The 27,856-nt window shown below is 31.2% G+C and overlaps 1 protein-coding gene across 1 annotated transcript; it reads left to right on the forward strand.

Annotated features, from left to right (window-relative positions):
* Positions 1 to 1,323: 1,323 nt before the first annotated feature.
* On the forward strand, positions 1,324 to 27,171 carry LOC102669178 (uncharacterized). Its single transcript, XM_014771172.3, has 11 exons — positions 1,324 to 1,711; positions 9,711 to 12,807; positions 12,990 to 13,223; positions 13,338 to 14,048; positions 14,207 to 15,022; positions 16,813 to 17,562; positions 17,681 to 18,511; positions 22,977 to 23,699; positions 23,819 to 24,652; positions 25,862 to 26,611; positions 27,094 to 27,171. The coding sequence occupies exons 2-10, from the start codon at positions 9,775 to 9,777 to the stop codon at positions 25,922 to 25,924; spliced, it is 7,995 nt and encodes a 2,664-aa protein (XP_014626658.1). The 5' UTR covers positions 1,324 to 1,711; positions 9,711 to 9,774; the 3' UTR covers positions 25,925 to 26,611; positions 27,094 to 27,171.
* Positions 27,172 to 27,856: the final 685 nt, after the last annotated feature.

The raw sequence follows: 27,856 nt of genomic DNA on the forward strand, positions 1-27,856 counted from the left end.
ATTAGCCATATGCATGAATGTATCAAATCTTACACCATTTTCAATTTAGCTAAATTGATAGGAATCAATTGCCATAGCTATGAAAAGTGTAATGCATTAAAATTTCCTTCTCGATCTCTAGCTATTGGAGAATCAATATATAGCCCAGAAGCTGGCTTTGCTTGTTAATAAATTTGAAGTTTCAACTTCACATAAGTTTATATTTTTATTTTTAGAAGAGTTTATACGGAGCTCATTTGAGTTCATATGAAAGTGATTAATGACCTTCACCTTCACATAAGTTTTTCATTTCAATATGTTTTAGGGTCAAGCTCATCACAAAAAGTTTCTTAATGAATAAAATTGTTTAAACTGTTTTATTCAAATAAGGCCTTTTGCTAAATAAAAGCAATTAAGCATTACGTGATCATAAAGGTTCCATTAACCTATTACTCGTTTTATTCATGAGCAATGCTATAATTGCCAAAACTTTTAACCGAACACAGTGAGTTGACCCATACAACGAGTACCGCCATGTGTCTTCAATGTTAATAAGGCAATGCTACTGTCAGATGAATTTAACAAATGTCAAATGTTGAATAGATCGGAGGATCGATCAGCCAAAAACTTTTGATGAATAAAGGATTTTCCTTTATTCATATCTTCTCTACAAATCAAAGAATTTTCCTTTAAGTTCAGTATCCTTCAATGAAGAAAAAGAATCCGTCCTTTTCTTTTCTTAACTCCATTGTCTCACTGGCCAGGCAAAGAATTTAGCCTCTCTTTTCCACACGATAAAAATTCTCACAAAGTATATATGTGGGTCGGGATCACTGTTAACTGACACGAAAACAAATAAGAAAAAACAAAAACAAATTCTCCTTTCTTCAGTGAATTGAATCCTTTGCCTCTGAAATTGAACAAATTCACATCCCACTTTGTTCTTTAGCTTTATTTTTCTAATTTTTTTGGCTAGAGCGCATATTTAAAAACGAAAAAAAAAATTGGTTATTTGGTTCCAGTTCGTTCTTTACATTTGTGTTTCTAAATTTGTGATTTGCTTCAGTACTTTTTTAAAAGGAATACATTTCAAAAAATTAAAAAGGTTAATTTCTGCATTTTATGTTCTAGTGTTTTTACCCTTTGTGTTTCCAAATTTGTGTTTTTACCCTTTTTGTATTTCTGTTTATTTGGTTCCGGTTTAATTTGTTCTTTACATTTGTGTTTCTAAATTTGTGATTAATTTGCTTCAGTACTTTTTTAAAAGGAAAACATTTCAAAAAATAAAAAAGGTTAATTTCTACATTTTATGTTCTAGTATTTTTACCTTTTGTGTTTCCAAATTTGTTATTTGCTCGAACAAATTAAGAAAAAACCAAACTAAAAAAAACTGCTTTTTTCCTGTTTACTCTGTTCTGGTTTGTTCTCTATCTCTTGTGTTTTTCTAAATTTATAGTTTTCTGCACAAATCTTTCAAAGAAAACTTCAGAAGAAGGAAAAACTTTGATCTTTTCTTATTATATTACTTTCCAGTTGGGTCTTAATTTTTATCCTTTGTATTTCTATATTTGTTATTTTTTGGCATAATTTTAAAATTTAAAAAAAAAACCCGCAGAAAGAAAGAACAGAAGAGGAAAACAATCTCTTTTCTGAGTGCATATACATCCTTGCCTTTGAATCAGCATTTTCAAGTGAAACCGAATAGCTGCAACAAGCAGGACGATCTCCATCGGTATGTAATACAAACAAGCTCTTCTATATATAATAAGACTGTATTTTTGTTGTTTTTTTCCTTCATAATTTCTTTTATTTTTTATTTCTGCAAGACTATTTTACTGGTTGTTCTATGACATTGCCAACATTATAAATTTGTTTAAATGATAGATATTTGATTAGGAATATGAAATAGAGATTAACATTACAAGTTATATAATGTTAAGTACATTAAATTCCCTTATCTTGACATATTTAAACTGGAGACTCAATAGCAGATCATCTAGTTGTAGTCTGTTAATTGCTTTAGGATATATTAGACGTTTTTTTATATAGTTATATTTTATATAGAATTAATTAGGTTTTTAATTCTTAAACTTTTTTCAAAATTCTATTATGACGACTACTTTCTTCGTTAGTCGAATTAACTTGTGTCTTGAGTAGTTTCTCCATGATCCTCCCTTTCTAGCTTCTACTTTTTCTTTTCTTCACAAGCTTGTAACGAGGCCAAAAGTTTATCAATAGTCATAGCCTCCAAGTATTTTATTTCTTTGATGATGGCAACAATATGTTCAAACTTTGGATCTAGCGATCTAAGAATTTTCTCCATAATTTTTACATTATCAAGCCTTTTACCCTTCTCTTTAGTTGATTGGTGATTGCTAAGACTTTAGAGAAATAGTCAAAGATGAACTCTCTTTATCTCATATGCAAGGTTTCAAACCCAACTCTTAAAGTTTGAAGATGTACCTTCTTGACTTGATTTGTGCCACAAGTAGTAGAGTATTCAGAAGTCCGAGTGTCGAATCTACAAAGACTTTGTTTATACTTAGATTAATACAAACCCAATTTAAAAGTAATAGATAAAGAATTTAAAATAAAGATAAGAAAATATAATATATAAGATAAAGATTCAAAGATGAAAATAAAAGATTTAAATTAAAAGTTGATAAAGATAGAAGATAAAGAAAATAAGAAAAAAAATAAAATAAAAGATTAAGATAAAAATAAGAAAAGAAAAGAAAAGATAAGATAAAAAATAAAAGATAAAAATAGAAGATAAAAGAAATAAAATCAAGAACGTGATAATGTTGGGACTTGTCCTGCCTTGTTTGCCTAGGATGTATGAGTTTATGATTTTTCTTCATCAATTTAGGTGATTCTATTCTACCCACATCTGTTCAATTACTTGTCCCTGATTCTTCAGAATGACAAACCTATTTTATTTATCTATATTCCAAATTCCTTTGCAGACTCAACAAATAAAATGCATGAAGTATGAATTCTAGATGTTTGCAAGAATGTATGGGCATAAAATAATCATTCTATGTCTAGCAATGACTTTCCTACGACATCCTTCCTTTTTGTTCTATTAGAAGTTACCCTCTTCCGAGCGTCAAACCCCTAAAATCCTTTTTTAAATCTTATTTAAAAGTTACCTTCTCCCGAGAGTGTCTAATCCCTAACAGAATATAAAGATAAACAATATAAGATAAAAACAGAAAATATAATAGAATAAAAAACACCTTCACTGATAAATAGTGAGTGCATCACACATCGCTTGACTTTTAGGTCTGTCAGGCTTTAACTAGGGGTTTAACCACTCATGGCCATTGATGACTTTACAATGGATGGGGTATAAAAAATTGATGGGATAAGAGGGGTGAAAGAAAGAGAGTAAATGAAACACCTACGAGAGGGGTTCTGTCGTTTTTTTTTTCTGCTTGGCTTGACCCCTTTTTTATAGCTGTTATAGTGGACTTGGGCCTGATGTTAGAAATCTTCCTTTTTGATATTTTTGATATCTTTTGGATTTGTTTTGCTTTTAATCATATCTTCCCGAGATTTCCTGATATTTTGGATATTTCCTCAATCTTTTTCTCTTTTAATCTGTCTTTTTCATATCTGCAAGTCATAAATAAGAAAAATATCAAATCTTAATATTCAAGTCAAAGATAACTGCTAAATAAATATTTTTAAAGATATTTTCAATATATTTTTATCATCAAAATAACTCATATTAAGCAGTTATCAAAATCCTCCAAATTAAAACTTTGCTTCTCCTCAAGCAAAAACAAAAATGAGAGCAGGTTCCGAATGCTTCAACACTTTCAATAGCTGCAATTTTTTCAAATTCTTTCAACTGTTCATTTCTGCATTTGCCATAATCTCACAATGGAAGCACAAACAACATTGAGATGAAAATAGTTAGTATCGGAAATCAATCAAGTTGGCTTGCCTCACTTTCCTCACAAGGGTAGTGTTTCTCTATACGCACAAGTGTCTGGGGTGAGTGTTTGAAATTTTACGTCCTGCAATTAAGATTTCCAAATTTTCACTTCATCTCAGTTAAAGTTATTCTTACTTACACTTGGTGGATCACTAAGGACTTTGATTGGCTTGTAACGGGGCCTGGCTAAACAAGAAATCATGGGTTTTCTAGGATTTCAAAAACTTAGGTTTTTTTGCAATTAAGATCCCCTTTTTATAGTTATTGTAGTGGACTTGGGTCTGATGCTAGAAATCTTCCTTTTTGATATTTTTGATATCTTTTGGATTTGTTTTGCTTTTAATCATATCTTTTTGAGATTTTTTGATATTTTGGATATTTTCTCGATCTTTTTCTCTTTTAATATCTCCTTTTCATATCTGCAAGTCATAAATAAGAAAAATATCAAATCTTAATATTCAAGCCAAAGATAACTGCTAAATAAATATTTTTAAAGATATTTTCAATATATTTTTATTATCAAAATAACTCATATTTAACAGTTATCAATTTGCTCCCTTATACGAAATTTGAAGCTTCTACAATGTTTCTTTCTCCAACTTTGCTTTTGAAAGCGTCATCATCTAATCCTTGATAGATTAAATAGAGAGTCTTCTTGTCTCTCTTTCTTGAGTCTCTCAAACTATCCCTTTGAGTTTGAGAAAGGCTACCCTCACTGTGACACCTTCTACCCTTCACATATATGTACTAATAATAAAAGAAATAAGAAATCATAATTAATTTAAAGTTCTTAAAGCACATTTAAATAAAATCCTTTCAAAAGGATAAAAGGCTCACATTCACTTCATTATTACCTGATAAACTTGTGAGAAACATCTTTTGCTCAAAACATCATGTAATTAAACAAAACTCATGCCCCAATGTCACATCCTATCAAAGCATTGTGGCCTGACATTCTTAAGCACAAGATTCCTTAAAGCAATTCACCTAGTCATCTGCTCTCTCGAACAGAAAGTTCGAGATCATCACAGGATTCAAACACAAATAACACACGGGGAGTGAGTTATCACATTCTTAACTAATGGAGAGAAACAAGACAACATGTAGTTATAAATATCATTTAAACAAAATAAAATTTACTTAAACATAGCTCACGTTATTTCACCACTTTGTCGCCCAACATCACATCACAACACAACACGCCTCAATCATTTTCACAACATTTACGTACTCAAGGATCAAAACACAATATCACCAAGTCAATCAATACCGATTAATACACAAGCGTTATGCAACATATACACTAAGACTCAATCCTATATGCAATGTGGTACCATATCAGTGAAAAACCTCGTTGGGCGCCTAGGAGTACATTACAAGACAAACCACACACTAGTAAGTCAGGTCACTCTCACTAGGTAAAATCATAGGGAGATCAATTAGGGTCACGTTGTTTTACGAGAATCATCTAACCATATGGGATCAACACAGGCTTAAAGGAGCACTCAAACCGAGTGTCTTTACCCTCAAGGCCTGCACTCCGAAGAGTCCGCCAGGACCTCTCCCTTTTGATTAAGGTCCAACCAACCCAGAAAACATTTTAGTACACAGTCTCTATCTATGAAATGTATAAAACACACAACTCTTCAATTGTTCTCAAAATAATTTTATCTCGTCGCGCTTGTGATTAAACTTGTCAGGTCCCCATAGTGGTTCTATCACAATACTCATCGCACATTAACTCGTCGCCCTTTAAGGGTTTTAGCATTAACTCGTTGCCCTTAAAAGGTCTTATAGTCGTGTGATTGTACAATTCATAGCTCACAACTCAATGCACTCAATATCTCAATGCACTAATATATTACGAGTCAATACATACTCAATTTATCACATATATTTGGTGTCAATCACTATGGTATAATGTTCTCGTGTGTCGGTAAGTGTACCGATTCACACAAGTAGTATATTAAAACGGTAAGACTGAGTATCGTATCCACAAGGAATTTGTTTCACTCAGACGCTGTACATTCAGTATGCAAACATTTGTATACAACTAAAAACAGAGTAAATATGTAGTTGAATTCTGTGCTAATTCTATTTTTTGAATTTAAACTAAATATCTAGGATTATAGAGACAAAAACAGTCAAGTAAGAAGCGTTGGGTCGTTCTACTAAGTTTTCCTTGATGTTGTTATGTATTTTTCTCTATTTAATGCTATCCTAGTGTTCTTATGCTGAGAAATTACTCAAACCAAGATCCCTCTAGTGAATAAGCCTAACTCTCTTTAAACCCCATCCTTGATTCCTCAACAAACTCAGCCTAAAAGAGTTGCATTAAGTCTACAACATAATATGAACTAGACCACTGCACTCCATTCCTAGACATACAGATTTCTAGCTTGCTTTACCAAGTTCTAAGGCTTTAAAGCACTTTCCAATGCTAAAAATCCTAACTATACATACAAAGGGGTGATCAAGCCACAAACATGTAAAAATAAGCATAGATAGAAACAGTGAACACATAAAAACAACATTAAATAGATAGTGAAAGAATATTACATCAAGGGTTCAGTAGAACTTCCCAACTAAGAGGCTTAGCCTTCCATTACAGAAATATGCTCTCAGTACAAGGAAGAAATAAAGTTTAGTGAAAGAAAATGGAAAAGAAGGGTTGAGGATATCTCTTCTAACCTTTAAAACTTTAATCTCACTCCTCTAACCTAAGCTCTCTTAACAGCTCTATTTCTGTCGTTTCAGCTTCTCTTTATGCTCTATTTTTCGACTCTCCCTTTAGTTTCCGCCAACTTTAGTGTTTTAAAGGCTTCTTGGACGTTTCAGCTTCTGAAGGCTCGCTTAACGAGATTGGCTCGCTAAGCGAGAGTTAGTGAATGTTGGCTTAGCGAGCTAGGCGCACTAAACGCGAGAAAAGACAATTGATTCGCTGGGCTAGCTACTGGCGCACTGGACGAGCACTTCTCTAAATGACCATCTTCTAAGGTTTCCCGACCCGCTAAGCGAGTTGTATGCCTCGCTTAACAGATGTCACTTGCTAAGCGTATCTGCCTCGCTTAACGAGATATCAACTACTTGAATCTTCTCTTCTTTTGGCTTGAAGCTGAAGTGGTTTCAACATTAATTCACAAAATGAGAGTATCTATTATATAAAATCACACTAAGCATGAAAATATGTACAATTCCCACAAAAGAACCATAAATTATAGGTAAAGTGCTATTTTTGTGCAAATATTCAATACAAAACTTAGTCGTGAATAACGACTAACATATAATCCCAAAATAGTATGCTATCACACCTCATGAATCATACACGCTTTACTTATGAACTATGCAATACACACAATTACTCAATTGTTTTCAAAATCGTTTCAACTAGTCGCGCTTGTGATTAAACTTGTCGGGTTCCCACAATGAATCTCATCACAATACTCGTTGCCCTTAAAGGGTCTTATAATTGTGTGATTACACATTTCATAGCTCACAACTTGATACACACATCTAATCTCAATACACATGTATTTCACCATTCATCACATGTTTAATTTATCACACACTCACAATTTGAATCACAATTTCATAATCTCAACATAAAAATTTATACAAAAGGTTTATCACAACATGGGGAGTAAAACCCCTCAAATAATTTCACACAATTATATCAAAATCAATTAATCAAAATCATAGGTCAAAATACAAAAACATCAAGAGCATTCAAGTTTATCAATCAATTCTTATCAGAACATCAATTGGTACATAAAATACAACAATATTATATTTATAATCATAAATGAAAAATTATAATTTAATAAACATCCCAAAATAAACCCAATTTAATCCTCTAAGTATCCCTACACAAGTTCATTATAACCCCAATTGCGATAAACTCATCCCTTACCTTTAAGTGGGCTCACGTGTGTATTGTGACAACAATAACGACATTTCTAGCAGTTTCCTGAGATTTCTCAAGTTTTTTCTCTGTCTGCTCTGATAGGGTTTCCAAACGTTACAGAGAAGGAAAAGGAATTGAAGCCTCTATTCCACTGTCTACGTGCGATGAGTATTTCTTCATCCAACGGTTATTTTTCCCTCCACAGACATTATTTTGGGTTTTTGCAGGAAAAGAAAAAGTTAAGATGCAAAGGGTATTTTTCTTAGCTCCGACACTTTTTCATAATTCCCAACGGTGAGAATGTTAGGAAATGAGTTCTGAATCTGGTGTTCAAATTTCACGATGATCCAACGGTGAATGAGTCCAAGATCGCCCTTTTGCAGAGACATGTTTGGTGGTATGTGGGAAAAGAGAAGGTTTGAGGAGGATGAGAAGGGAAAACGAAATTGAGAGGAAGAAGAGGCGTAGAAAGTAACTGACCTAAGATGTCTCTATTTATAGCTAGGGTACTCACAATCTATTATTTACTCAATTTTTCTTTTGTTTATTATTTTATAAACAAATACTTTGTTTTATTTTCTATCAAATGAATAAATCAAATATTTTTTTCCTTCAAACCATAATTTTAATTAATAACATTATTTATCCTTATTTATTTTATTATAAAAAATCTCATCATTTTCTAAAACTCTATTTTTTTAACTAAAAAAAACTTTTTAATTTATATACGAAAAAAATGGGATGTTACACTCACTCTTTGGCTCAGTGTGACCTTTCTCTACTATCTCTCAAACATCTTGCGTGCCAAGGTGAACCTTCATCTTGATGCTCCAATTGTCATAGTTACTCTTGTTGAGCCTTGAAACTTGGAATGGAACCATAGTGTTACTCGCCATCTTTCTAGAAAGGATCTTCTAGCTCGGATATCAATTTGTTGGAATAAAATTTCACTATTGAAAGAAATATTTGAGAATCAGATAGATTAGAAAGTTTGGAGGAAGAGCTTTCTTGTACAAAATCATCACTTTTTGTTTTGTGGTTTGATTTGGCTTCATACAAATTTTAAGACAACACCCCTATTTATGCTAGTGGCTCCTCGGATCCCAAACCAATGGTTAGAATTTTGTCAACATACACTTAATCTAATGGTTACAAATAACTCTTTAGAACTTTCTTCATACATACAAAGTTGCTCACATATTCTATAAGTTATTCTAGAATTATCTTCTACAATAGATTTTTCAAGAATATTCTTCTAGAATTTTAGCTTAACATGTCATCTAGAACTTGGGCTTTTTGATAAGACCAAAAATCAAGTTTATATTTCAACATGTTATTCTATAAAATTGATTTTTCTTAATTAAGGTTTTGTTTAAAAAATTTTACAAATCAGAAAAAAAGGAAAACAAAAAATATATAAAACTTGGTAAACTACGGGACACGATAGTGTTTGATAACCTATATAAACATGTGACAGGAAGCAAGCGAGAGAGGTTAAGATATTTTTTAGAGTGTGAGAAAAAGGAAAAAGAAAAAAAAATATAAAACTTAGTAAATTAACTACAGGACACAAGTGTGTTTGAAAACCTGCATAAATAGGTGATAGCTAGGAAGCAAACATCACATATAGATGATTGGAGAAGTATGGACAAAAGCAGGTGATTGGAGGGGTTAATTAAGATCCTATCCTAGGTGAAAAATAATTAGAGAAGGGACGTTAATTTGGGGATGTATGCACAAAAATATGATCAACTCTCCCTCTAACAGAAACTAACAGACACCTGACAGCATCAGTCAAATTCTAATATGTTTTATTTGCTAAATGTTTTGTGAATGTGCCCTTTTGTTTCATAATTTTTGAAATTTTGCATATGTAACATTCAGGAAAAAGTAGTAGCCATAGCAGGAACCAAAGAAACAAGAAGAAAGTGTCAATTGTCTTGGGAGCATGGACCCAATTACCTCTGTTGCTGCCCAAAGTGCCCTAGAAATTGCAAAACAAGTGGTCAATCGACAAGTGGGTTACATATTTCATTACAAAGACAAATTGAAAGAGGTGGAACAATACATTGAGAGGCTGAATGATACTAGGAAGAGGGTTCAAAATGAAGTTAATTCTGCAGAGAAGAACGGAGAAGAAATTGAAGATGACGTTCAGCATTGGTTAAAAAAGGTGGATGAAAAGATAAAAAAATATGAGTGTTTTATTAATGATGAACGCCATGCACAGACAAGGTGTTCCATTAGATTGATCTTTCCAAATAACTTGTGGTTGAGGTATCGGTTAGGCAGAAATGCTACAAAGATGATAGAGGAAATCAAAGCAGATGGACATTCAAATAAAAGGTTTGATAAAGTTTCATATCGGTTGGGCCCATCCTTCGATGCTGCTTTGTCAAACACCGGTTATGTGAGCTTTGGTTCGAGAAATGAAATTATGAAGAAGATTATGAAAGCACTGGAAGACTCGACAGTTAATATTGTTGGAGTTTATGGGGCTGGTGGTGTGGGTAAGACTACTTTAGTCAAAGAAGTTGCTAACAAAGCTCGAGAAAAGAAGTTGTTCAATATGGTGGTCATGGCAAATGTAACAAGAATTCCTGACATACAAAAAATTCAAGAACAAATTGCTGAGATGTTGGGAATGAGATTGGAAGAGGAAAGTGAAATTGTAAGAGCAGATCGCATTCGAAAGAGGTTAAAGAAAGAAAAGGAGAACACCCTTATAATCCTAGATGATCTCTGGGATGGATTGAACTTGAATATATTGGGGATTCCACGTAGTGAGGATGACAATGGGAGCCAACAAGATGCCAATGATTTATCTGATTTTGGTTACAATAATATGGAAAAAGAAGTATTTTCTGCCGATTTCAATATGATGAAAAAAGACAAGTTATCTGTTGATTCCAATACGATAAAAAAAGAAAAGTTATCAGGTGATCACAAGGGATGCAAAATTCTTCTAACATCTAGAAGTAAAGAAGTAATATGTAATAAAATGGATGTGCAGGAGAGATCAACTTTCTCGGTAGGAGTCCTTGATGAAAACGAGGCAAAGACTTTGCTTAAGAAAGAGGCTGGAATACATGTCCAAAGTTTTGAGTTTGATGAGAAAGTCATTGAGATTGCCAAAATGTGTGATGGATTGCCTATAGCATTAGTTTCCATAGGAAGGTCACTAAAGAATAAAAGCTCCTTTGTATGGCAGGATGTCTGTCAACAAATTAAAAGACAAAGTTTTACAGAAGGGCACGAATCTATGGACTTCTCTGTAAAGTTGAGTTATGATCATCTAAAAAATGAGCAGTTGAAACATATTTTTTTACTGTGTGCTAGAATGGGAAATGATGCTTTGATTATGAACTTGGTGAAGTTCTGTATTGGGTTAGGTTTGCTTCAAGGGGTCCACACAATTAGAGAAGCGAGAAACAAAGTAAATATACTGATAGAGGAGCTAAAAGAATCAACTTTGTTGGGGGAAAGTTACTCTCGTGACCGCTTCAACATGCATGACATTGTGCGGGATGTTGCTCTTTCAATATCATCCAAAGAAAAACATGTATTTTTTATGAAAAATGGCATACTAGATGAGTGGCCACACAAAGATGAACTTGAAAGGTACACTGCTATATGTTTACACTTTTGTGATATCAATGATGGGCTTCCCGAGAGTATACACTGTCCTAGACTTGAAGTCTTACATATAGACAACATAGATGATTTTTTGAAAATACCAGACAACTTTTTTAAGGATATGATTGAACTCAGAGTCTTGATATTGACTGGTGTTAATCTTTCATGCTTACCTTCTTCTATTAAATGCCTAAAAAAACTGAGAATGCTTAGTTTGGAGAGATGCACTCTAGGAGAGAACTTATCAATCATTGGAGAGTTAAAGAAATTACGAATTCTTACTCTTTCAGGATCTAACATTGAAAGTTTGCCTCTTGAATTTGGGCAATTGGATAAGCTGCAACTTTTTGACATAAGCAATTGCTCAAAACTAAGAGTAATACCTTCCAATATCATATCAAGGATGAACAGTTTGGAAGAGTTTTACATGAGAGACAGCTTGATTCTGTGGGAGGCTGAGGAGAATATCCAAAGTCAAAATGCTAGTCTTTCTGAGTTGAGGCACTTGAATCAGTTGCAAAATCTAGACATACACATTCAAAGTGTTTCCCATTTTCCGCAGAACTTGTTTTTGGACATGTTGGATAGTTACAAGATTTTCATTGGTGAATTCAACATGCTTACAGTGGGAGAATTCAAAATCCCTGACATTTATGAAGAAGCGAAATTTTTGGCATTGAACCTAAAAGAAGGTATTGACATTCATTCTGAAACATGGGTTAAAATGTTGTTCAAGAGTGTTGAATATTTGCTGCTGGGACAACTCAATGATGTTCATGATGTTTTTTATGAATTAAATGTTGAAGGATTTCCATATTTGAAACATTTATCCATTGTAAACAATTTTGGTATTCAATATATTATCAACTCAGTGGAGCGGTTTCACCCTTTACTGGCTTTTCCCAAATTGGAGTCCATGTGTCTTTACAAACTGGATAATTTGGAGAAATTATGTGTTAATAATCAGCTTGAAGAGGCCTCTTTTTGCAGATTAAAAATCATCAAGATTAAAACATGTGATAGATTGGAAAACATTTTCCCATTTTTCATGGTAAGACTTCTCACCCTGCTTGAAACAATTGAAGTGTGTGACTGTGATTCTCTGAAGGAGATAGTTTCTGTTGAAAGACAAACACATACTATCAATGATGACAAGATTGAGTTCCCGCAATTACGACTTTTAACATTGAAATCTTTACCAGCATTTGCTTGTTTATATACCAATGACAAGATACCTTGTAGTGCACATTCATTGGAAGTCCAAGTGCAAAACAGAAACAAAGATATTATCACTGAAGTTGAGCAAGGTGCCGCCAGTTCTTGCATATCACTCTTCAATGAAAAGGTATGTAAAAGCATTATCATAAATATGTGTCCTTTATAGTCTATAATATTTAATTTGTATGTTATTCCTCTAAAAGAAGTAAAAAGTCGTGATCATTTAAGTTTTGTCATTTCTCTTGGGTACATCAATTTTTAAAATCAAAACATTAATTGTTGAGACATTAATCATATATGTTATTACAGGTTTCAATTCCCAAATTAGAATGGTTGAAGTTATCCTCAATCAACATCCAGAAGATATGGAGTGACCAATGTCAGCATTGTTTTCAAAATTTGCTTACATTGAATGTGACAGATTGTGGTGATTTAAAATATTTACTGTCATTCTCCATGGCTGGAAGTTTGATGAATCTACAAAGCATTTTTGTAAGTGCTTGTGAAATGATGGAGGATATATTTTGTCCAGAACATGCAGAGGTGTGTGGATTGATTTAATATTGACTTTGATTATTACTATCATTTGTTGTTTAATTGCATTAATTGTTGAGGTCTTTTATCTGTTCACCTAACATTCAATTTTTTCTGCAGCAGAATATTGATGTTTTTCCTAAGTTGAAGAAAATGGAGATCATCTGCATGGAGAAACTTAATACCATTTGGCAACCCCATATTGGTTTTCATTCCTTTCACAGTTTGGACTCTTTGATAATAAGAGAGTGCCACAAACTTGTTACGATTTTTCCTCGTTATATGGGGCAAAGATTTCAGAGCCTTCAAAGCTTGATAATTACAGATTGCAAGTTAGTGGAAAACATATTTGACTTTGAAAATATTCCACAAACTGGTGTTAGGAATGAAACAAACTTGCAAAATGTATTTCTAGAGGCGTTGCCAAATTTGGTGCATATATGGAAGAATGACAGCAGTGAAATACTTAAATATAATAATTTGCAAAGCATAAGGATTAAAGGGTGTCCGAATTTAAAGCATCTCTTTCCACTTTCTGTTGCCACTGACTTAGAAAAATTGGAAATCCTTGATGTGTACAACTGCAGGGCAATGAAGGAGATTGTTGCTTGGGATAACGGTTCAAATGAAAATCTTATCACCTTTAAGTTTCCGCGGCTAAACATTGTATCATTAAAATTATCATTTGAGCTTGTGAGTTTCTATAGAGGAACTCACACTTTAGAGTGGCCATCATTGAATAAATTGTCCATAGTCGATTGTTTCAAGCTGGAAGGGCTCACTAAAGATATCACAAACTCACAAGGGAAGCCAATTGTTTTGGCTACAGAAAAGGTACATAACAAAAAGAATGAATCAAGAATCTCTCACCGAATGATGTGAGAATATGTCATTTATTTCTTATAAAAAAATAACACATTATAAATATCTTGTTGGGTGGTTCCAAGTATGCTTCAATATTTATAAGTTTTTTTTATTTATATATATTTTAGGTGATATACAACTTGGAATCTATGGAAATGAGCTTGAAGGAAGCAGAGTGGTTGCAGAAATACATTGTTAGTGTTCACAGAATGCACAAACTACAAAGACTTGTCTTGTATGAATTGAAGAATACTGAAATTCTCTTTTGGTTTCTTCATAGACTTCCCAATTTGAAAAGCTTAACATTGGGGAGTTGTCACTTGAAAAGTATTTGGGCTCCTGCAAGCCTCATTTCACGTGATAAAATAGGTGTTGTTATGCAACTTAAGGAGTTGGAATTAAAGAGTTTGTTGTCTTTAGAAGAGATAGGATTCGAGCATGACCCACTTCTTCAGAGGATAGAGCGCTTAGTCATTTATCGATGTATAAAATTGACAAATTTAGCATCATCCATAGTATCTTACAGTTACATAAAACATTTGGAAGTGAGGAATTGTAGATCGATGAGGCATTTAATGGCATCTTCAACTGCTAAAAGCTTGGTTCAACTCACAACCATGAAGGTACGCTTATGTGAAATGATTGTGGAAATTGTTGCAGAAAATGAAGAGGAAAAAGTACAAGAGATTGAGTTTAAACAATTAAAATCTTTAGAATTGGTGTCTCTAAAAAATCTCACAAGTTTTTGCAGTTCCGAGAAGTGTGACTTCAAATTCCCATTACTGGAAAGTTTAGTAGTGAGTGAGTGCCCTCAAATGAAAAAATTCTCGAAAGTCCAAATTACTCCAAACCTTAAAAAAGTACATGTTGTAGCCGGAGAAAAAGACAAATGGTACTGGGAAGGTGATTTGAATGCCACTCTACAAAAACATTTCACAGACCAGGTACGCATTAGATAGAGTATTTAATTTGTTAACCATCACAAATTTTCATCTACCTACTCAGATAAATTATTCTTCCTAAGTCAATATTCTGCAATTGGATAATTGTGTCACCATGATAAAACATATATAATTAAGCTTAGATATGTTTTTATTTTCTGATTTTTTTTTAAATTTTGGTTCCTTTAACATACCTTGTTTGTTTTTTTTTTTTTATGTAAGTTTATATTTTTTTTTAATTTTGATCTTTGAAAGCCTAAATTTTTGGGGTCTATAAATAAAAAGTAGAACCTTAAAGAAATTAAAATAAAAAAATACTGTCAAACAAAAGCTAAAAGAAAAAAGAGCAAGGTATCACTGACATAATATCTACAATTGGATTCAAGAAAACATATGCTTCAGATGACAATTTTTCGCGGAGAAATAACTACTTACATAAAGGACGGAATGAATACAAACAGACCAAATTAAAGATATTAAACATAACAAATATTTTGTTCTTTAAAAAAATATAAATTATTTGTTTTTTTTAATTTTAATTAGAAAGTTTACAAGAATTAAAAATGAACAAAAAAAAAAAAACTTACCTGAAATAAAATTGAAAAAATGTCAACTTACCCAAATTAAAATTAAGAAAAAATTAACTTTATAAAAATAAAAAATAAAAAAGTTGAGGCCATATAACATATTTAGTCCTATAATTGTATGTTGTCCCATATGTTAAATATGAAGCAAGCGCATTATGTCCTTTTGTAATCTGTACATATTGATCAATTACATTTTTTTATTGGTCAAGGTTTCCTTATTCTTAGCAATCAAGTCTGATTTGATTCCCAAAATTCTTGCATTGTTTTATCATGAAAGCTGCACAAACTAAATACTGATCTTTATTGTACTCTGAATTATGAGAAAATAAGATTCACTTTTCATATTCCAAATTTGTTTACTGAAGTGGGAGTACAGTATAAGAATTTAAATAGAATGCACTCACAATTAACGTAAAAACTTTTTACGTTGTTATCCGATCATTGATGGTCATAAAATAATTATCTTAAAATTTAATTAGATTGGGTTAAATGTATTAAAGATTTTTTTATTACATTGTTATCAAAAGTGTATTAACATATAATATTATTTGTACTTCAAGAAAAAGCTTATAATCTTACTTTAGAAGCCATATCCAAAATGATTTGTATTTGGTTTATAATATAAAATTATTTTTTTATCTGTAAAAAAAAAGTATACAACAATAATTGATGTATCATGTTCGATTAATTGAGCTATTTAAAATTGTTCACTTTAATATATCAAATAAAAGTCCGAATATATATGATTAGAAAATAAAAAAAAATTGAATTTTAATGTGATAGCTGGAGATATGTCAGTAGAGAGGCACATATATAGTTTTCTACATCAAAAGTAAACCTAAGTCGTACATAAGCAACAATATTTTTAAGAATAGAATTTCTTAGTATTTTTTTTTTGTTACAAGAACTTTTTTTAGTTTATATACTCTACAATCAAGACATTTTACTTGGTTAAAATTTGAAAATGATAGTATAAGTACAACAATAATATTTTAAAGGCAATAGAACTTGTTATAACTTATAATGAAATAGGATTTTATTTGAAGATGAAGTAAATAGCATACCCACAGTAACAATAATTAATACAATTAACTTAAATATAAAAACAATAATATTCATAATTTAAAATAAAATATTATTTAAAGCATAGTTTCCAGAGTTTCCATACATACACTCCTAATAACGTTGAGCTTCTATGCTTTGAAGGTTTCTTTCGAATATTCAAAGCATAAGAGACTTGTTGATTATCCTCAGACCAAGGGTTTTCGGCACGGCAAACCTGCTTTTCCGGAGAACTTCTTTGGCTGTTTGAAGAAATTGGAATTTGATGGAGAAAGTATAAGACAGATTGTAATTCCATCTCATGTACTTCCTTACTTGAAGACCTTAGAAGAATTGTATGTACATAACTCCGATGCAGCGCAGATAATATTTGACACCGTTGACACTGAGGCAAAGACCAAGGGAATAGTCTTTCGTTTGAAAAAGCTTACTCTAGAGGACTTGTCAAGTTTGAAATGTGTATGGAACAAAAACCCACCAGGAACTTTAAGCTTTCGCAATTTGCAAGAAGTGGTCGTTCTAAATTGTAGAAGCTTGTCAACACTGTTCCCTTTCTCCCTTGCCCGAAATCTTGGGAAACTTAAGACCCTTGAAATACAGAACTGTGACAAGTTGGTAGAAATTGTTGGAAAGGAAGATGTGACGGAACATGGAACAACTGAAATGTTTGAATTCCCTTGTTTGTGGCAGTTGCTTCTTTATAAGCTGTCACTGCTTAGTTGCTTTTATCCTGGAAAACACCATCTGGAATGCCCCGTATTAAAATGCTTGGATGTGTCCTATTGTCCTAAGTTGAAGCTATTCACATCAGAATTTGGAGATAGTCCCAAACAAGCAGTTATAGAGGCTCCAATTAGCCAACTACAACAACAACCTCTGTTCTCGATTGAAAAGGTGACAAAACATTATCAGTTAAACTTTTTGAGCTTCTTTTTTTTTTAATTTCATATTATATTTTCCTCCTTCTAACTACCACCGTGCATTTTCTTTTGAATTTGTTTGGCCTCTCTAGATTGTTCCCAATCTGGAGAATTTGACACTCAATGAGGAAGACATTATGCTGTTGAGCGATGCACATTTGCCACAAGACTTCCTTTTCAAATTAACTGATCTTGATCTATCCTTTGAGAATGATGACAATAAGAAAGACACTTTGCCTTTTGATTTCCTTCAGAAGGTACCCAGCTTAGAACATCTTCGAGTGGAAAGTTGCTATGGTCTGAAGGAGATATTTCCCTCTCAGAAACTCCAAGTTCATGACCGTTCACTTCCCGCATTGAAACAATTAACACTGTATGATCTTGGAGAGCTGGAGTCGATAGGGTTAGAGCACCCATGGGGTAAGCCATACTCTCAAAAACTTCAATTATTAATGCTTTGGAGGTGCCCTCAGTTAGAAAAACTAGTGAGCTGTGCAGTGTCTTTCATCAATCTGAAAGAGTTGGAAGTGACGAACTGTGATATGATGGAATATTTATTGAAATACTCAACTGCCAAAAGTTTGTTGCAACTTGAGAGGCTATCTATAAGAGAATGTGAATCAATGAAGGAAATAGTAAAAAAAGAAGAAGAAGATGCTTCTGATGAGATCATATTTGGAAGCCTCAGAAGAATAATGTTGGATTCATTACCAAGGCTAGTAAGGTTTTATTCAGGGAATGCCACTTTGCATTTCACGTGTTTGCAAGTAGCGACAATTGCTGAATGCCACAATATGCAAACATTCTCTGAAGGAATTATTGATGCGCCATTATTTGAGGGGATTAAAACTTCAACAGATGATGCTGATTTAACCCCCCACCATGATCTCAACACGACAATCGAGACCTTGTTTCACCAACAGGTAAGGAATCATTATCTACCAAATTCAATTGTTATTTGTTTATATCTAAACATGGGGGCATGCTAATTAACCAATGTCTCAACAACATTGATTAAAAAATTTAACTTAAAAATATGTTTTTAATTTTAAATAAATATCTAAAATTTGTGTTTGGTTCTTAATAATATTTTCTTTGTTTTTGCCGTGTCATAATTTTTTTTGTTATTGGTCCTTCACATTTTTTATAATTCCTAATAAATTTTATATTTATTTGTTTATAATTTTTTATTTTATTATTTTTCCTTTGAAAATGACTAATAATAAATACAAAAAATTTATTTGGGAACAAACACAAAATAAATTTATTAATTTATAATACACTAAAAAAATATCAATGACAAAAAATAAGATTGTTATTTTATTAAAAACTCAATACAAAGAAATTTTTTTCCTTTTAATTCCTTAAATATTCTCCTAAAAACACTAGTTAACCAAACCTTTATTTTAAAATGTACACTCCCCTTCTTTCCATTACACTTTAGGTAATTTTTAATGTATACAATATCTTAATAGTTGTGAATAAATATGAATTAGTGTGTCTCCCAATGATATATTATCTTTTTGTACAACTTTTAATGTGACCACCAACGAATTTTAAAAATCCTATATATTGTTGATCATAATTTTTTTTATAAATTAAGTAGAATGAAGCATTAAATATCTTTATTATCACCAATGATTTATAGGTCTAATGAAAGAGGTTAATCGATGTAATAAATTAATTATATATGTTTCAAATTATTGCTAAAATAGATGTTCACATTTATTATCTGACTCAGTTTTAAATAAGCTTGTCTCTAAATTAAAAACTAAACAAATCTCTTGCTTATGAAATTTCATCTTCGAATCAAAGTCACAAAATTCATATCATATGTTTGAAATTTGTAAATCATGGTGAGGATCACTGCAAGAGAATTATTATTTAGAAAAAAAAAAACTCATTTACATGATATAGACTGAATTATAATACTTATTTATCTTTCAAGAAAGGAGAATGTATATTTTAAAATAAGAGGGAAAGTGAATATAATTTAAACTTCTCTAGGATAGCAGAAGGTAATTTACTCTAAAATATTTCTTGCGGCACACATTACTTACTACATTAAAAACTTGTCATGATGATATCTTTGTTTGCTTTTACCAACACTTGTTTGATCTTTTACCAATAGGTTGTGTCATAAATCAATATCTCAAAAGTTTATTTGTTTTGGACAAACACATACATATGGTTTTATATATTATACCTCTAATTTTCCTTTGAATCCCTTTGATTAGCTTGAAACGTGGATAATACAATCCATCTACGACCTTTAGACTCTAATACTTACAATATATTACAATGGCTATTGTGAGAATAGCATATTTACATTTTTCTTATTAAGTTTTATTTGACTTATTAGAATTAATAAATTTTGTGTTTGTTATTTTTTAATAATTTTTTCATTGGCTCTCCTATAAAATAATAATTTTATTTCTATTCTTGGTATCGTTTTTTAATCACTAATAAATTAGTGAAATATTTTTAACCTGATATTTTTTCATGTTATTAAACAAAAAATTCATAATTTATCATTGACTAAAAAAGTATCATAAATAAAAAATAAAACTTTTGTTTTATCAGGAATTTAATATAAAGAATTTTTTTATTAAAAAATATATATATATAAAATTTGAATATTTATTAATAATCTAAAACATATTTTACCCTAAAATAAATGTGAAAAAAAAGAAGGAAAAGAGAGCTACAGAAAGAAAGAAATTGAGTACCTAATGGACCAAAAAGATACAACAGTAAAATTTGTTGTATTTGACCCATGTAACAAGACAGAGGATAAGGTTCATAATCTTCACCATGGGTAACACATGTTTTGAGACTTCAAACACATTGTTTGGAACCTTCAAACAAAAGAATACATTTTTATCCTACTTAAATTGTAAAGAAAAAATGAAAGCTGGAATCATACTTAAATCAGAGGAAGATCAACTTCTATGAATATCCATTTTTATCCTCTAACTTTTTATCTTTATCTATATATATTTTAATTTTTTTAATCCATGTTTTTTTGTTATTGCTAATACCTTGAGGATAGTTTAGACCATGTCTATTAGGACAATTTCAATTTTATTTCGTTTCCTCTTCACCTTCCATTGTTTTATTTATAACTGAACACAATTTTTCTTGCCTTTTTCTTTTTATTTATATATTATTTTATTTGTGTCTTCTTAAACCAAAATTTAACCACAATTGTTATTTCCACTCATCTTATACACTACGACACTTCCTTTGTTATTTTATACCAAAATTACCTTGCTAAGCACACTATCCTCCTCTTTATCTTCTCTTTCTTCAGAAAATAAAAGAAAAAGAAAAAAGACACTCCCGATCCACAACTCAAGTAACACATTTGACACATGTGAATGATCTTATTATAATTTGCTTATTTTTTTTTAAAACAAAATACTTATGAGAGTTGTAAAAAAAAAAGAAATATATTTTGAAGCAAAATAATATTTGTTCATGCGCGTGCATGTCAATAACAAAACAAACTCAACCATTTTTGGATGTCCTGAACTTTTTTATATAGAATATTTCACTAAAGCAGGGATGTATCTCAACCTTCTTGTTGCTTGGGTGTTTAATCTTGTTATATGATATTATTAAGAGAAAACAAAAGGACACCATAAGAAATGCCCCTTCTAGAACATAAAACAATGAAACAGACAAACACCAAAACATGAAACATAACGCAACACAAATAATTAGTAAGCAATAAACTAGACCCCAATGCAACTTAGTCCTCGTCTAAAGAGAATGATTTTAGCTTTACATTTTGTCATAAATCCATGTAGTAGACCTTCCATTTTATACTTTCAGTCATTCCCTGCATATTTGCAATCCCCATCCACCTTGAGTCAGCCATCAATATTTCGAAGACAAAATCCAAGACTATATCCACTCAAACTAAGAGTAAGAAAATCCTTCAATTAAATTATGTAATGATAATCACTCTATATTAATATTACCTTCCACCTATGATATTAGAAACCTTCAAACAATAATATTGGGCATACGGATTATCAATATGTTATTAGTACAACACTCAAATTAATTAAGCTAATAGATCACTTATATTATAAATTAATTAAGAAATTATGTGATAATTAATTTTTATCTAATAATTAATTTGTTTACATATATAAATTATAAATAAAAATCATAGGTTTAATAAAAATTTACATATATAAAAATATCAAATTTATTTAATTATCAATTGATATAATAAATATCTAAATACATCATTCAATTAAATACCATGCTTATTTAATTTTTAATCATTGTAATAAACATCCAAATACATTATTCAATTAAATATAGTTTTTTAATTATTAAAAATTGAAAATAAATTAAATGAATAAAAAAATTCTAATAAAATAATTTTAAAAAATTGAAAACATATGAATTGTGAATCGAAATGTTTTAAATTTTTTTATATGTATCTCTTCTTCTTCGGTGACGAAAGATCACTGAATTTCATCATATATCTGTAAATAACGCATGTACACAATCAACACTTACAAAAAAATGCTAACAAGAATAAGTTACATTAGAAAAACACGATTTTGCAAAAAAATAAAAATACTACAGAAATGAAAAAACTGATATGCTATTTATAACCAAAAACACCGATAATTTTTGGTATTTTGGAAATCTATTTGGTGCCCCAGAGCAGTTCCCTTAATTTTACTCAACCTTTTCATACTAATTGGGCATATTAACCCAAAATATTATATATGTTAAAGTCTAATTGGATATCTAAAGCCTTATGTATTTTATTTTTTATAAGAGGAGCCCAAAACATTCTATCAACCTTCTTTTCTTTTCTCTTCTCTTCTATTTTTTTAAATATTTTGGGCGTGCATGAGCTGTTATACTTGGGGCTTGCATGAGCTGAAAAGCTCTGTCATCTTTTCTCCTTATCTTTTCATTTCATCACAAAAAATTTTTATCCTTGAGCCATGTGGGTCATAGACCTTTAGTCACTATTTTATTCCTATTTTGCTCTTTTTATATTTTAGACCATTGGAATCCATTCTAAAAATAATAAAGAATATTTTGAATAGTTTCTAACAAAAAATGACTTGAATAACTCTATCACCATTATTAAAAGACGATCTTACTTTTAATTACATGTATAAACTGATTTCTATTAGACAATGTAAAAATTGTACAAAACAATATATCAAAATAAAGCGCATAATTTAATTAGAAAACAAAAATGAGAATTTGAAATTTAACAAGAGATAATTCCAGATATCTCAATTAAGAAGGCACATGCATATATAGTTTTCTACAATCAAATGTAAATCCAAGTGGTACACACGAGACTTGTCAAGTATCTGACGTTGAGTTTCTCTGGCTTTGAAGGTATTTTTTGAATATTCAAAGCATATGATCCTTCTCGATTACCTTGAGACAACGGGTGTTAGGCACGGCAAACCTGCTTTTCTGAAGAATTTCTTGGGCAGTTTAAAGAAATTAGAATTTGATGGAGCGATTAAAAGAGAGATTGTAATTCCATCTCATGTACTTCCTTACTTGAAGACCTTAGAAGAATTGAATGTACATAGCTCCGATGCAGCGCAGGTAATATTTGACATAGATGACACTGATGCCAACACCAAGGGAATGGTCCTTCCATTGAAAAATCTTACTTTAAAAGACTTGCCAAATTTGAAATGTGTATGGAACAAAAACCCCCAAGGTCTCGGCTTTCCCAATTTGCAACAAGTGTTTGTTACTAAATGTAGAAGCCTGGCAACATTGTTCCCTTTGTCCCTTGCCAAAAATCTTGGGAAGCTTCAGACACTTACAGTACTGAGGTGTGACAAGTTGGTAGAAATTGTTGGAAAGGAAGATGCAATGGAACTTGGAAGAACAGAAATATTTGAATTCCCTTGTTTGTTGGAGTTGTGTCTTTATAAGCTGTCACTGCTTAGTTGCTTTTATCCTGGAAAACACCATCTGGAATGCCCCGTATTAAAATGCTTGGATGTGTCCTACTGTCCTATGTTGAAGCTATTCACATCAGAATTTCAAAATAGTCACAAAGAAGCAGTTATAGAGCAACCTCTTTTCATGGTTGAAAAGGTGACAAATTAAAGCATTATCACTTTAACCTTTTTTGTTTTATTTTCTTTTCATTATATATATTTTCCTTCTTCTGAGTTCTAACTGCCACCATGCATTTTCTTTTGAATAATCGAAAGGTTGATCCCAAACTGAAGGAATTGACACTCAATGAAGAAAACATTATCTTGTTGAGGGATGCACATTTGCCACAAGACTTCCTTTACAAATTAAATATTCTTGATCTGTCCTTTGATGATTATGAGAATAAGAAAGATACTTTGCCTTTTGATTTCCTTCACAAGGTACCCAGTGTAGAATGTCTTCGAGTGCAAAGATGCTATGGTCTCAAGGAGATATTTCCCTCTCAAAAGCTCCAAGTTCATCACGGAATACTTGCGCGATTGAATCAATTAGAGTTAAACAAACTAAAAGAGTTGGAGTCGATAGGGTTGGAGCACCCATGGGTAAAGCCATACTCTGCAAAGCTTGAAATATTAAATATTCGCAAATGCTCTCGGTTAGAAAAAGTAGTGTCTTGTGCAGTATCTTTCATTAGTCTCAAAGAGTTGTATTTGAGTGACTGTGAAAGGATGGAGTATTTATTCACATCTTCAACGGCCAAAAGTTTGGTGCAACTTAAGATCCTATATATAGAAAAATGTGAATCAATAAAAGAAATAGTAAGAAAAGAAGATGAAAGCGATGCTTCTGAAGAGATCATATTTGGACGGCTCACAAAATTATGGTTGGAATCCTTAGGAAGGCTAGTAAGGTTTTATTCAGGGGATGACACCTTGCAATTCTCATGTTTGGAAGAAGCCACCATAACTGAATGCCCCAATATGAATACTTTCTCTGAAGGATTCGTAAATGCGCCAATGTTTGAGGGGATTAAAACTTCAAGGGAGGATTCTGATTTAACATTCCACCATGATCTCAACTCCACAATCAAGAAGTTGTTTCACCAACATGTAAGTAATCCATTATCCAAATTCAATTGCTATTTGCTTATTATAAGTAAATTAGTATTCTAACACGTGCACTATATAATTAAAATAATAATTTTTTACATATAAAAATTATATTATAATTAAAATTTATTTAAAAAATATTTTATACCTAAAAATTATATTTTAAATTTATGATAAATAGTCTATATTATAATATATTTTCATTATTGATTATTGATAATTTTAAAAAATATATTCAAATAAATTTAGAACTAAAGATTTGGTCAATTTCTTTTTGTTTGTCATTACTTTTAGTTTCTAAAAAGATTAAAAATAAGAAAAAAGTTAAGGAACTAAAATCAATTAAAAAAATTTATAAATTAAAAACAAAAACATTAAAAATTTTAGGAGACTAAAAGGATAGTAAACTCTATATTTTAACATAAGAAGAATGAAAATGTAATACTCATACATCTCAAAGAAAAAAGTGTGCTTTATTATACATTTTAGCATAAGAAAGATAATGTACAACTAGCATCTCTTTAAGAAAGAAGAAATTTACTCTTTTTTTTTTTGTAAAAAAAGTGTAATTTACTTTAAGATTATTAAGTTAAATAAATTAAATTATATATTTCAATACAAGAGGAAAGGATAGTGTAATATTCATATCTCTTTTGAAATTTCATCTTCTATGATCACAAAATTGTTAATTATAGTGAGGATCGTTATGACAGAAAAAATAAAATCTTTCAAAAAGCTCATTTAGATTAAAATGGACTCAACTACAATATAAATATTGTTCTTTTAAAAAAAGTAATATTTTCAAATAAGAAGAAAAGAGACTGTAATATAGGCATGAGACACCTCTCATAATAGCCAAATATAAGTCAACCAAAAATTTTTAAGTTGTAAGGTGAAGACATATAAGTGATTTTATATTACATCTATATACAACCAGAACATGTTGGCATACTATAAATGGGTGCTCAGAATGTTAAAATAAATTAATTCTACACTTCATTCTGTTCAACAACTTGCTTTCAATATTAATTTTTATTAAAATGGAAATATTGGTTTTGTGTAAAATGAAAAGAGAGTAGTAGATTTTAATAACTTCATAGTTTATAATGCATATGCATTCATTTTATCACAATATGTAATGAGTGAAATTTTTGTTTCAAATAAGAATATTTCAAACCCTTTCAAAAAATAATTGTTTTGCACGTACAGGTGGAAAAGTCTGCATGCAATATAGAGCATTTGAAATTTGGTGATCACCATCACCTAGAATAGATATGGCTTGGTGTAGTTCCAATCCCAAGTAAAAATTGTTTCAACAGTTTGAAATCTTTAACTGTGGTGGAATGTGAATCTTTATCCAATGTGATTCATTTTTATTTACTGCGATTTCTTTGTAACTTGAAAGAGATCGAGGTAAGCAACTGCCAATCTGTTAAGGCAATATTTGATATGAAAGGTACAAAGGCAGATATGAAGCCAGGTTCTCAGTTTTCTCTTCCTTTGAAGAAACTGATTCTAAATCAGTTGCCGAATCTGGAGCATATCTGGAATCCGAATCCTGATGAAATTCTCAGCCTTCAAGAAGTGTGCATTTCTAACTGTCAAAGCCTCAAAAGTTTGTTTCCAACATCAGTGGCCAATCATCTTGCTAAGCTTGATGTGAGATCTTGTGCAACATTGGAAGAAATTTTTGTAGAAAATGAAGCAGCCTTGAAGGGAGAAACTAAACTGTTCAATTTCCATTGTCTGACCTCATTAACATTATGGGAATTACCAGAGCTGAAGTATTTCTACAATGGAAAACACTCACTAGAATGGCCAATGCTAACACAACTAGATGTATATCATTGTGACAAGTTGAAATTGTTTACAACTGAGCATCATAGTGGTGAAGTTGCAGATATAGAGTACCCACTTCGTACTTCAATTGATCAGCAAGCCGTTTTCTCAGTTGAAAAGGTACCAAAAAGATTTCCTATCTAGTTTTCATATTATGCTTGCACGTCTCAATATGCATAAATTATTAAAGAAATTGCTAGTCACAAACTTTTTGGCATCCCATGCTGATCTTAAATAATTCAGATTCACTTTCAATTAATGGGACGAGCATTAAAAAAAATACAAATAGTAAAATAATGTTAAAAAATGCTTTAAGAGTGTATTGTTCATATTCTTCAAATAAAAAGAAAAAATGAGAATACAAAAATAAGCTACTGAGCTTATTAAAGTGATCTCTCTTCATCATGCCAAAAAATGGAGTGTTTAAAACATAGGGTCAAATAGTGTATTTTGCTATCATTTTCATAATTAATTGAAATTGAAAGTGTGAATTTAATCAAATATTTTTCCTTTTTTAATACATTCAAAACTACCATTTATGGTAAATTGAGTTAGATCTCATTACGAATCCTATATTTTGTTTCGAACAATTAAATTCCTAGGTTTTCCCAAACTTGGTGCAACTATCACTCAAAAAGGAAGATGCCATAGGAATTTTGCAAGGACAGATTCAGGCAAGGACAATTTCTCAAATTGTGCTTGTTTCATAACTCCTATTTTGCTTCTTTATTTTTTTTCTGCTATTTCTCTCTTAATGACCTTTTTCTTGTATTTTTCATCTTGTACCCTTTCTTGCTTCTGATTTTCTTAGGTCATGCCTAGCTTGGAGCATCAAGCAATCGCTTGCAAAGACAATATGATTGGGCAAGGACAATTTGTTGCAAATGCTGCACACCTCCTGCAAAATTTAAGAGTTCTCAAATTGATGTGTTACCATGAGGATGATGAGTCAAATATATTCTCCAGTGGATTGGAAGAGATATCCAGCATTGAAAATCTTGAAGTGTTCTGTAGTTCCTTCAATGAAATATTCTCCTCTCAGATACCTAGCACCAATTGTACCAAAGTCCTTTCAAAGCTGAAAAAATTACATTTGAAGAGTCTCCAACAGCTGAATTCCATAGGATTAGAACACTCATGGGTGGAACCCTTACTTAAAACACTAGAAACATTGGAAGTGTTTTCTTGCCCTAGCATCAAAAACTTGGTGCCGTCAACCGTGTCTTTTGCAAATCTTACCTCTTTGAATGTTGAAGAATGCCATGGATTGGTATATTTGTTCACATCCTCAACAGCCAAAAGTCTAGGTCAACTGAAGCATATTCCATACGGGATTGCCAAGCAATACAAGAAATAGTGTCCAAA

Source organism: Glycine max, chromosome 18 (assembly GCF_000004515.6).
Source record: "Glycine max cultivar Williams 82 chromosome 18, Glycine_max_v4.0, whole genome shotgun sequence".
NCBI lineage: Eukaryota > Viridiplantae > Streptophyta > Magnoliopsida > Fabales > Fabaceae > Glycine > Glycine max.

Coding starts and splice junctions, on each gene's coding strand:
- LOC102669178 (XM_014771172.3), top strand. CDS start 9,775: ATGGACCCAATTACCTCTGTTGCTGCCCAAAGTGCCCTAGAAATTGCA. Junction 15,023..16,812: donor AAAAACATTTCACAGACCAG/GTACGCATTAGA, acceptor TATGCTTTGAAG/GTTTCTTTCGAATATTCAAA. Junction 24,653..25,861: donor AGAAGTTGTTTCACCAACAT/GTAAGTAATCCA, acceptor TTGCACGTACAG/GTGGAAAAGTCTGCATGCAA.